Consider the following 12,568-nt stretch of genomic DNA (forward strand, 5'->3'; position numbering starts at 1 on the left):
TCATGCTTTGTGATGTCCAAAATCTGACATTCCAAACCATAATTTTCCAGAAAATGTGGGTCAAACTAAAAAATTTTTTTCTAATGCATTCATCTTTGGAGGTTCCACTGTAATTTTAACCTTTCATTCTGCACTGACCATTTCTAACAGCTTATTGAGGCTGTCACCCGGTTTCTTATTTCTTCTGCGCAAATCAAAACTGTTCCTTTGGAGCAAGCATACTTTCCACTGAAATGTGAATGTAACCAAATGTTAAATGCCATGTTGTTTCCTGGCAGTAACTTAGGACCCACAGAGATCTGCCGGATGACCAGGTCTGTATGAAATGTGTGATGAGCGAGTGAAGACGGAGGGGGGGAAGTGAAATGGAAATATTTGCCTACTTGAAACGCGCCAAGGGAGATGATTGACAGAGTGTAAAAGGAGGGTACAGGCAAGTTATTCTATTTGTGGACAGCTGACTGAAAGCCTAAAATAAGATGGAGTCCTCCAATGTGGACAAATTCTGCAACTACTTCAGTCTTAAGTCAAAGTTGCTGCTTTATTGTTTTCCCATAAGAAAGGTTGCTTCAAAGGATCACATCATATAAGTGAGACACAAAGTAAAAACCTTGGCAGTACTGTAGTGTGGTAATAAATATCAGATGATATAGAAAACGTTAGCGAGGGCCAAAGAAACAAAGTGTAAAAATAAGCTCATGAATACAATTGGCAACAAGCATCCACACATGGCGAATAAAAGAGCCGCACGTCAGTCATACAATGCATTTACATATTTTAAATTCGTAACATTTTGATGAGAGCCAGAAAAATGGTAAAAGAGTGCAGGGCTAAGACACAAGAGAGAATGCAGTTATTACACTAATTACACGGTGCAGCAATTGGAATAGGAAAAAAAAGTCAAGGCTGCCATCTCCCGCTGGTGGAGTCTTGCGTGGTGACGCAGGAGACGTGGAAGAACCAAAAGTGCTCTTGTTCATTGCCGCTCGTATACTCTGGTGCACACCACGTCATCTGCTCTCATGGTCTGAAAAGAGACGAAAGTGGTGAAATAATACTGTTAATCAATTCCTGTGAATCCCAGAAGAAAAAGTCCGAAAGTGTTTTTCTTCCCACTCTCTTTACCAGGATCAGCTTGCCATCGTTGGTTATCTCCCGGGTCCAGGAGGTTTTAGGCCCCTCCCCTTTCTGCAGAGTCTGCTCGCAGCTGATCTTGCTGTCCGTCTCCCAACGAGGAGAACTCTGAGCAATGAGAGAGACAAACACAAGACGTCTTGATAAGGTAACTGGAGATCACAAGATTAATGTACAGTATGAATGTACAGTGGTTCCTCCAAAGTCCAGCTCCTTAACTTAAAGATCATAAAAAGTGGAGTTCAACCAAAATCATAGCAATAATGTTTACTTATAGATAAATTTTGGACATTAAATGTAATTATATGAGGATAAGAATATATCGTAAGCTGCAGCATACCTCACTAATTGTTATTGATCTCATGATCTAGATTTCTCCCCACTGAAAACCAGTTGTCAATTGGGAGATGGGGTAGGGGTGTGTGAATGGAATTGTTCCCGTTCTTCCTTGGAGTCTAATGGCTCTTTCGGAATGAAACAAAACAGTCTGGCATGTCCGCAGCCCCCCCTGGCCACCCTGTGGCTCCGCCCCCGTTTAATTTGTTCCACAACTGAGCTTGTAACTTAATTTACTCATCCAAAATGGTGCGTGGGAAGCAGGATGCCGTACGGCATATCTGAAGCTCACTCGTAGCCTATCTTAAATTTTGGGTTGCAACATAAAGGAACAAAAAGATCGACCAAGCAGTGCCTCATAACTCGGAAAACTCGTAATTTAGTGCACTTATAAGTCAACATACCACTGTATTTGAAAAGAAAGAGCGCAGAGTGAAGTTGTATAGTGCTATGTTAGCTTCTTATGCTAGCTAGCTAGCGCCTGACTGGTTAGCTGCTTCATGTTTGTCACTTATGACATTTAAGAATGTTAAAATGTTGATTAAACAATGCCGGTATGATGTAAAAAGATTTTACTATGGTGGCAGTTTGGACTTTTACCAGATGGAATTGATCACAATGGGAAAAATGTAGACTGCTATGTTGGCTTATTCTGATAGCTAGTTAGCTACTGACTGGTTTGCTGCTTTATGTTTGTTGCTTGTAACATTGAAGAATGTTAAAACGTTCATTAAAACACTGCCTGTATGGTTAATAAAGGTTTTATGATTGTGACAGTTTGGACTTTTTTCAAAAATAATTGAACTCAATGTGAACTTTTCCTTCTGAGTGATCATCAATGCATTGTGGTCAGTTCTGTGAGATGCCAGTGTATAAGAGTGAGTCAGAAGTGGGAGCCAGGGGGATTATGAGTGTTGGCTAATAGAGACACACAGAGGAACAAGAAGGGCGCTGTTACATGATAGCTTTCGATGCACTCATTGTTACCAGAGTGACACAAACACTGATTGTGTGTATGCCTTGGAGACAAACAAACAGAGGCCACCTATGGGAAAACTAGGAGAGTAAAGGGAGAAACTGGAGTGAGACGGGGGAAAGAGGGGGAACCATGGGTTGACGGCAAGTTAAAAGGGTTCGTAGAGTCCGAGCCGTGATAGGCCTTCAGAGACCGAGGGATGGGTGGAGATATGCTATCAGGCCAAATCAAACAGATTGATGTAATGTGGACAGCTCTGTTTCCACACGCCCATCACCGCTGTGATTTGATGGGAAGAGAATGTAGGAATGTTCTCATCTATCTCGTGTACCGTGCAAGGACGTCCGTCCACTGTGCTCTCATTGAACTCCTGTCCCACAGTGAAAGTGATGTGGGTGTTTCGGACAGTGGTGGAGGTCTTAATGGACAGGGTCTCGCCGTCCTGCGTGATCTCCACAAAGGGCCTGGACGCCGCCTTCACTGCGATCTTGCGCAGCATCACATTTACACCTGCAACACACACAAGACAAAAGTTAGCCTTTTTATTGAACCCAATTAATATGACGATGGAATTGTAGACTGTCAAGGGAAAACTGTTAACCCCTTAGTAGACAAGAGACAGGACAAGCATTTAGAGAATAATGAGAGGTACAATTTCATAAAAACCTTGCATGCTAGGAGACATTTCAGATACAACATGATGGCTTCTTTCTAAGAAGTGTAAATTTCTCCTTAGAAGAGGTCATACATAAACACATGAACAAGCAGTCATCATCTGCCTCATGCAACTGCCACAGACATAATGCTTTGTCTCACAGGAAAGTGAGAATACAATATGAGAGAGCGAAAGGAACAAGGTTTACCTTCATATCCTCTTACTAAAACAAAAGATTATGAGGTTATGAGGCATAGAATACAGTGCACTTCAGAGGTGCAAAGAAATCTATTTCTCTAACAGAGACAAATGAATTACCATCTCCTGAGTGTGTCTTGTTTTCCCATTCACTTTAGTCATCTTGATTTCAAAATTCAGGTTCAAACAAAGGCTAAAACCTGCAAAGTAAATACTTGCGTAACCAGTGCAACTGTGAATGAATATTCTCATTCAGACTCTTCCAAACAAGCGTGCACTCGGGTCAAGAGAACAGATGACTTCTGTGTCACACCAAGACTGCTGCGGATTAAACAAACCTCATGTTGCACAGTGTGTGGGCCAAAACTTTCTAACATTTTATCCATTAATGATGAGAGAGGTAACAATGAGGTCATATGACAAAGCGTTGCCAGCACATCTGCATTCGGCCTAGACTTAATCATCTTTGCACGCACAAACAGATGCAGTTTCTGCGGTAACACCCAAACGGTTTCTTACCACGGGTATTTTTCTCCACATCTGTGGTGTGCTTACATTTAGACAAAATAAGTAAAAACTGACTTAATGAGAGAAGGTAATGAATGACACAGCACAGGAAGACAGCAAGAGCTCATACAGTATCTGTGCTTGTGCCTGTATGTGTGTGCTTCAAAATCTGTATCCAAGTGCGAAGGGAAGTGTATGCACATTGTCGTGTGTATGTCTGCCCGCCTTCCAGTTGGGTTTCCCAGGTCTCACACATTCCCACCTGTCAACAAGAGTAAATATATACACGCCGAAAAATGCCCAGTCATTCACAGTGCACCAGGATATCGACACTGCATGTACAGTATGTGTATTGTCACTTTGTCATTTGGAGTTTTCTGCTTTTTTTTTCTTGTTTATCGAGCATGTGCTTACCTTACTTTTAGAATTGTAGCTCCACTTTAATAATAATAATGATGATAATAATCAATTTAATACAGAATTATGTATGTCAATTAATTGCTATCTGACCTCTATTTTGACTTGTAATAATCAAAGAGGTATCTACATACAATGTTCAGAGTTCAGACAGAATTGTTTGGAAATATCCTGTCTCAAAAGTCATACCAAACCACAGTTCTAACCATTACGTGTAAGCAAATCATACCAGACTTCAGCTCAGTGAGCATCTAAAGCAGCGTTCTTTTCACACAAAGAACCACTTAAAAAAAACAAAAAAACTTAATTAACCAAATACGACCGTGATGGCCAACCTTAAAATCCAGTAGCGTAGTAAGTCAAGGTTTCATAAAAAACAAGACAGAGCTTTCATTCCTAAAAGGTATATAACATATTTTTTTAAGCCTTGTAACATTATGCAGTTTGTAAAATAACACTGCATTTAAATATAGGAATATTTTTAAAAAATAGTTAAATAATGATTCAATTAAAATGTATACCACATAAAACAAAAATTGTACCTGAATAAAAAATTTTAAAACAAATTTCTAAATGATTAAATGCAACTGTATTGTATAAACAAGATAAATACAACTGACTATACTTTACTACGGTGGCCTGGAAGTGTAAAACAATATAACAAATTGTGAAACACTAACATTTCAGAAAACACAATAACGAAACACTTTAACATTTCAGAAAACAAAAACAAAACACGAAACACTTTAACATATCAGAGATCACAAAAACAAAAGACGAAACACTTTAACATATCAGAGAACACAAAAACGAAACACTAAAGGTCTCTTTATACTCCCGCGGTCGCACGGCTGACAATGCCCGCATTGCATCACGTGACCAACGAATTGCCCTGCGCAGCACCTCTGCGTAGCTTGCCACGCACCCGACAAAAATAGTTGCTGCGCGTCGAACGCTGCGGAGAACGCTCATCTAGGTCCATTTGTTCTGTCGCCGTCGCCATTGTTGTTGCTTTGTTCCTTGTTACTGAAAGGAAAGTAAAAACGGCTACCGGAAATGGCAAAAAAAAAAAAATGCCGCAGTGACGTCTGCGCGGTCGCCGTCCGCGCCAGTATAAAGAAGCCTTAACATTTCAGAAAACACAAAAACTGGTCACAAGCTATGCTTTTTCATCGACAGGCACATTATACATTATGAGTATAGTTTAGCATTGATGTTAAACAACATTTGATGCTTTACGTACTATGGCTTGAGGTGAGGCAACGTGACGGCACGGCTCGCAAATCCGAAAATTTATTTTCACCGTAGGGGAAAGCTTCTGTGCATTTGTAATTTGTGTAGTCTTTTTGCAAGAGTGTTTCAGTTTCGTGTTTTGTTTTTGGGTTTTCTGAAATGTTAGTGTTTCATCTTTTGTTTTTGTTTCCTGAAATGTTAGTGTTTCGTCTTTTGTTTTTGTGTTTTCTGAAATGTTAGTGTTTCACAATTTGAGTGAGTGGTTTTTCTTTATTTTATTTAGTTAATTTGATTTAGTATAGTGGTTAACCTATGTTTTGCACTTGTAAGATGAAGAATATTTAAATGTTACACGAATCATCACCTGAAGGTTTTATGACAGCAATAGTTTGAGTAAGGAATGTATTAAATTACTTTCCATTATTTCATAGGGGACAAATTGATCCACAGATGTACTATATATATATATATATATATATATATATATATATATATATATATATATATATATATATATATATGCTCTTTTAGACTGTGCGTCCTGCCAGTCATGTCAAGATTCATATAAAGTTAACAGCTCAAGTAAGATGTCTCTTTCCTGACAATGTGGGTTTATTTCAAGCAGGAAGCTGAGCTGCAAACATGAACTGACCCCCTATTTCTCTGTGTCTACCTAAAAGCCAAGTGGGGGGCCTTTTGGGAGGCACCTGGGAGACCCAAAGCTTCTCAAGTAACTGCTCCAGATTACATACGAGCTGACTTTTAGACACCCAGAAGGCTTGAACGCAAACAGATCTGGCCTGGCCAGACTGCACGCTTGCCAAGCGACCAAGGGAAGGGTCAGAGATCAGGGAGCAGAGGAAGCCTTTGGGTTGAGGAGAGGCAGTGAGGGAAGCGGGGCCGCGGTGGGTGCTGACAGGTCGCATCCAGCTGCGCTTCACCCTGAGATGGAGATGCGTGTGTGTTGGGGGGGAGGGGGGGCTCACCTTCGTGCTCAAGGTGGACCTCCATTGAACATGCGCCATGAAGATACATGCTCATTATTGTTGATTGAGGTTATTTTGGAGTTCATGAGTAAAAGGTCAAATTGGTATTTTGGTTAGATCTTGGTTTGGGTTAGGATTACATACTCAACCAAGAGTGGTGAACCTGTGAGGTGCATTTGATCCACTCTGCCAACAAATCTCAGAGAAACTGTTTTTTAAAAAACACCAAAACATTCAACACATACAGTTTCATAATAAGTAACATGTTTTCAATCATTGCATCATATATTTTTTTTAAATACGTGTGGCCACGACGGGTGAGCTGGAGCCTATCCCAGCTGACTAGGGACAACCTGGACTACAGGTCGCCAGTCAATTGCAAGACACAAACAAAAACACTTTTCACACCTATGAGTCTCCAATGAATATAAGGATTAGAAAGGTTTGAACCCCGACCCTCAGAACTGCGAAGCAGGCAGCCGAACCACTATACACCGTGCGTCCCATCCATCCAACCATCCATTTTCTACCGCTTATCCGGGTCGGGTCGCGGGGGCAGTAGCTTTAGCAGGGACGCCCAGACTTCCCTCTCCCCAGCCACTTCATCCAGCTCTTCCGAGGGGATCCCGAGGGGTTCCCAGGCCAGACGAAGGACGTAGTCTCTCCAGCGTGTCCTGGGTTGTCCCCGGGGTCTCCTCCCGGTGGGACGTGCCCGGAACACCTCACCAGGGAGGCGTCCGGGAGACATCCGAATCAGATGCCCCAGCCACTTCATCTATCTCCTCTCAATGCGGAGGAGCAGCGGCTCTACTCTGAGATCCTCCCGGATGACCGAGCTTCTCACCCTATCTCTAAAGGAGAGCCCGGACACCCTGCGGAGGAAACTCATTTCGGCCGCTTGTATCCGGGATCTTGTTCTTTCGGTCACGACCCACAGCTCATGACCATAGGTGAGGGTAGGAACGAAGATCGACCGGTAAATTGAGAACCGTGCGCCCCCCCCCCCCCCCCCCCCAAGCTATTGTCAGTGAAAATAATAATAAAAAGTGGACTTGACATTTTTTTCCCCTGGTTTTTCCCTGCATTCTTCATCCATTTCCTCATCCACAAGCCATGCGCACAAGTAATTGAAGACGCATGCACAAACGCGCGCATCGTCAATCTCCTCTTCAGTAACTACAATGGACGCGGTATGAAACACGTCCGCACTCCCACACTGCACCACGCTGACTCAGACAAAACCTTGCGAACAGCAGGTGTTCCCCCCCCGGCCCCCTCGCTGTCCGCGACTGTCACTTTAGATCACGTCGAGACTGTCCTGCACTGTATACGCGTCATGGCGCGCCTATTCAACGGGCGCACACGCACGCAGTCCGAGGCCTGCAAGTGGCACAGACAGATGTGCCGCCGTTTGTCTCTATTGTGTTACGGCTGCCCAACCGGGAGGGGGGGAGGTTTGGGTGGTCGGTGACGCTGGCTGGGGGCCAAAGCACTTGCATTTTTTTGCCGGCTACAGAATGACAAAGACCCCCTGCCCGCGCGTAAAAGAGGCTGATGCTCGGTTGGTGCACAGAGATAATTAAGAAAAAAAACTGACGGAGACAGATCATCGCGAACTCTTTGAAGTGTAACGATTTTCTCTCACTTACCCAACACTTTTAAGAGCTCCTCAAAGTTCTCAGAACTCTTCATCTCCCAAGTGCCGGAGAAGTCCGGGATTTTGCGCTCCATCTTCGGATATGGTGTCGTTTAGGGTTGGAATGGGTAAAGTGTCTGTCACGTCCTCTTCTGCTGGACCACCGCTGCGTCCGCACCTCAAATGAGACAGTCAGAACACTCCGGTGTATTGTGCTCGTCCTCTTCACTTCTTCCCTGCGGCTTTTAGTGGTCCCCTGACTGTGTTCCTGCGCAAATAAAATGCAGTTGCGCTGCGGGGGAAAAGGCGGATACTCGTGGAGGTTCATGACCACGCCCGTTATTAGTACGGTCACGCCCCGTGGACACGCAGATTCCAGGCGTGGGTCCACTGTGCGTTAATAGGTTCGCGCCCCCTGCAGGCCGCAGGCAACAATCGCCTATGTTGTTGTTTTTTTTAATTTGCAATATATAAAAATGTAGTCTCTATAAATACTGTATTCATAGCATGGTTAAATCTGGATGTGGTGAACATGCGGTAATACGGAAGAGGCAGACAGAGGGAGCCTGCTTGAGTGGCACTGAGGCCAAGTTCACCCCCCCAAACCTCCCGAGCTTCATGCTGCTGCCATAAAAATAAAAGCGCCGGTAATGGGATACAGCTTCTGACCTGCACGCTGGAATATCCATTTAACATGGGGTCGCTGGAGGGGGAAATTAAAAAAAAAAAAAAAAAACGCGCTGGGATTGGCGCAGGTCGACGATGGCGTTGCCCCCCGCCCCCCAACCCACCCGCTGCGTGAACGGAAGAGAGCCGAGATGGGGGAGGAGGAGACGTGCCTGTGGGGCAGGGTCAGGGCCCCGCGGTGTGGGAGGCAGGCCGACCAGGAACACACACACACACACAGACACACACATTCAGCCGTGCATGCGCACACATGCACGCAGATGACGGATGGCGACGATCAAAGCCGACGTTAACTATTGACTTTTGATGGATGATCCCATCAGCTGCATGGCGAATTAGCGCGGGGTAACCCGGGCGACTTTGAGGAGGGGAAATTGGAAAGGGGGCTGCGGCCGGGGCGTTATGGTTCCCCACTACAAATACGCAATGGCTCCGTGTCAGTCCACACACGCAAGGAGTAATAAAGAAGAGTTAGATAGGTAATTGGATAACTGAAGACATGCGCCTTTACGCACAGACGTGTCCAAATTCCAGCAGCGTTGCACCGTGATCGGCGGCTTTGTTCGACGTGAACCAGATTGCACGCGTTGCTGGCATGCACGGTCGCTTTGAAGGACGGCCACACAAATAATGTGACACTCCGAAAATATTACAAGAATAATGACGCATTGATACGAGAATATTAAGAGAAAAATCACGGCATAAACGTTAAGATGTTTAGTACTACTGCTTAGTTTACTCTGGAAAAAACGTGCAATGAAATCAACTCCTTGTGCTTTTCTTGTCCCCCCAAACTCTTACATTTGTGTGCAAATTAATCTCAAATCACTTTTTTTTCTTGTCATATGTCGTTTTTTCTCATATCAAACCATTCTTCAAAAAACATTACAGGTTTTATCTTGTAATATTACAGCTTTTTTGCCATTGATGTTTTAATATTGTAGCTGTTTTCTAAATAAAAAAATGAAGACGCTCAAACATTTTGACGTTATTTTCGGAACATTGCGTTATGCTCTAACATGACAATTTATTACTTGTAACGTTACAACTTTAACTCCGATCATTACATTTTACCCCTAAAATTAAAGCTTTCTATACCCAAATGTGCTTTTGGGTACTATTTAGCACCCATTTTAGGTGTTTCTATTGAACCAGCCATTATCCAGTAGTTCTACATAGCAACAAAGGAGAACCAAATGTTTCTTTGATATTAATCCTAATATATTCATGTAGGAACTCCATGGTGCTATATACTGTAGAATAATGGATGTACGACTATTCCCGTATATGAACCCCTAAAGTACACCAATGGTTTACAATGGTGCAATATGGAACCAGGGGTGCTGTATAGAACCAAGAGTGCGATATAGAACTGACATAGATGCGGGTTTTCATGGTGTTGGTGTAGAGGCAAAAGTGGAGGACCTAAGCACAGGGAGGCAAGGCCAGGGGTGCAGCATGTACTCAAAAATATTTATTAGAAAAAAGGCAAAACAAAGAGTCCTACTGCATGAAAGAATACTGAATTAAAAGTACAAAAACCATTATACAGGGTAACATGACAAAACATGACAACACGACAGCAACAATGATCCCACACAGACTGCAAGACACCAAAGAACTTAATACAATCAAACTGATGAGACAACAAGGCACACCTGGACAAGACACGAGTGGGTGGAGGGAGCTGATTGGCTGACACAAGTAACAGGGCTGAGGAGAACAGGTGGAGAAGGAAACCTAACGAGAACATGAAACAAAACTAAATCTCATCTAAACAAAGTTGATAAAAACACAGATCATGACAAAAACCTCTGAAGCACTTTTGTTTTTCAGTGTATTTTCAAAAATTATGAATTTTTTTTGATCAATTGATCGATTCGTTGATTGATTAATAATTTTATTTGGTTGTTGCATAGTGTTAGCAAACAATAGAATACAGTGCCGTGAAAAACTAATGGCCCCCTTCTCAAATTCTAATATTATACCATAGTTTCCCCACTTGAATGTTTAAGCTCATCAAGCAAATGTAAATATCAGTTAAATATAACCCAAGTGATCTTAAAATGCTGTTTTAAAATGGTGATTTCATTTATTAAGGAAATAAAACTATTCAGTTACCTAGCCTTGTGTGAAAAAAAAATGCCCGCCTAAACCTAATAACTGGTTGGCCCACCCTGAGTAGCAACAACTGAAATCAAGCGTTTTCTACAACTGGCAATGAGTCTTTCACATCTCTGTGGAGATATTTTTGCAATTCACTGAGCGTAGAATAGCGGGCGCCAGTGTCGACAATCATGGAGAGACGATGTCCAGCTACAATCACCGGAATGCACGGGTCTGCCAAACCCTGCACATCGAGGCATCCCAGGTACCCCTATTGGTGAGTGGTGTACTGGGCAGGTAGGCATTTGGTGGCTGGTGGGGCATCGCAGGGTGCGGAGTTGCCCTGGTCCATTAAGGTTGGCGGGAGGATTCGTTTGACAAAGCAAGCGGAGGCACTGTGGCGAGCACTTATCCAACTCAACACTGCGAGAGTCCCTCGCCCAGTGACCCCACATTACGCAGTTATAACACGACCCACCCAGCCCCCCTGGTCTCACTCCACCCTTACCTTTCGCTCCTTGTCCACGCCCTCGCTGATTGGCCTGGCGTGGCGGTCCCAATTGGTAATGGTGTGCCTTAGTTGGAGTCTGAGCCGGAGCAGGTGGAGCGGCGGTGGTGGTCCTCTACTGCACCAATTGTTCCTTCTTTTTTTGTGTTTACACGTTTTACCTCCTGGACCTGTAGATGTAATATTTCTTTTTTAGTAAGGCATCCTTTTCTGTATTAACTTTTTTTTCTTTTTCAATATGTCTGGCTAAGTGATATAAAAAGTGTGTTTTCCACTCAGCCGGTGTCGCCGTTGTCATGGCTAGGTTGTCTCTCATAGCCTCCGCCACTTGGGGGGGGCGCTGCTCGGAGCACCGCCTCTCGGTAAAGTTGAGTCATTAACAGACTAGCTGATGGATCACTTTCCGACGCTTCTGACCAATCTCGGCGCATACGTGACAAATAAGCAAGACCAGTTTCTCTGTTGGCCATCTGAAAGACACAGTTAGACAAAACCCCAAGTGGAGTGGGGAACATTTCCTTCTTTGCCTCCAACGTCAACGTGCTCCCTTTGTTGAATAAAGTCTCAAACCTGCATCTTCTGTTGTTTTGTTTTGGGTTCCAAATATGTGTTTGATGCAGTCGTAACATATTTCAGCCGCTGTGTGTGTGTGTGTGTGTGTGTGTGTCCTTAATGAGCTCATAGTAATGTTACAAGTAGTTGTGCGTCGTAGAGGACTAGGCTTTATTACAATTTATTTTACAGTCTGCTGCCTTAAGTTACCTTTGAAACACAAGAGGCTTTCCCACCGCAGGAACCTTTGCAGGAACCTCCCTAGCTACCCTCGTAGCTTGAGTTCCCGTGTCCTGTGTCCTCAACCGAAATAAACTACCATGGTACGGAAGGTTCCCCCTGGGTTATTTCAGTCCTCTTGGCGGGTAGGGTCTTCTGAGAGCTACCAGGAACACTTTGAGGGGCCGGGCTGTGCTGACAAACGCTGATTGGTTGACAGACCTCTGTAGGCGTTTACTTTTTCATTCAGAGAGTGGTCATTACTGAATGCGGCGTTATGCAAGGCTAGAACTGAGAGTATTAAAATACATTGAGAAGCAAAACTTCCAAAGACCGATCTTTACGTTTTCCCACTGAGCAGCAGTTAGTGGACAAGGAGCAGGCTGGACAAACCTTGTGCTCGCCGAGCATACGTCGC

The 12,568-nt window shown here is 43.7% G+C and overlaps 1 protein-coding gene across 1 annotated transcript; it reads right to left on the reverse strand.

Annotated features, from left to right (window-relative positions):
• Positions 1–522: 522 nt before the first annotated feature.
• Positions 523–8,369, reverse strand: crabp2a (cellular retinoic acid binding protein 2, a). Its single transcript, XM_061675613.1, has 4 exons — positions 8,092–8,369; positions 2,778–2,956; positions 1,126–1,242; positions 523–1,027 (listed from the first exon to the last, which is right to left on the reverse strand). The coding sequence occupies exons 1-4, from the start codon at positions 8,171–8,173 to the stop codon at positions 977–979; spliced, it is 429 nt and encodes a 142-aa protein (XP_061531597.1). The 5' UTR covers positions 8,174–8,369; the 3' UTR covers positions 523–976.
• Positions 8,370–12,568: the final 4,199 nt, after the last annotated feature.

Source organism: Phycodurus eques, chromosome 4 (assembly GCF_024500275.1).
Source record: "Phycodurus eques isolate BA_2022a chromosome 4, UOR_Pequ_1.1, whole genome shotgun sequence".
Classification (NCBI taxonomy): Eukaryota; Metazoa; Chordata; class Actinopteri; order Syngnathiformes; family Syngnathidae; genus Phycodurus; species Phycodurus eques.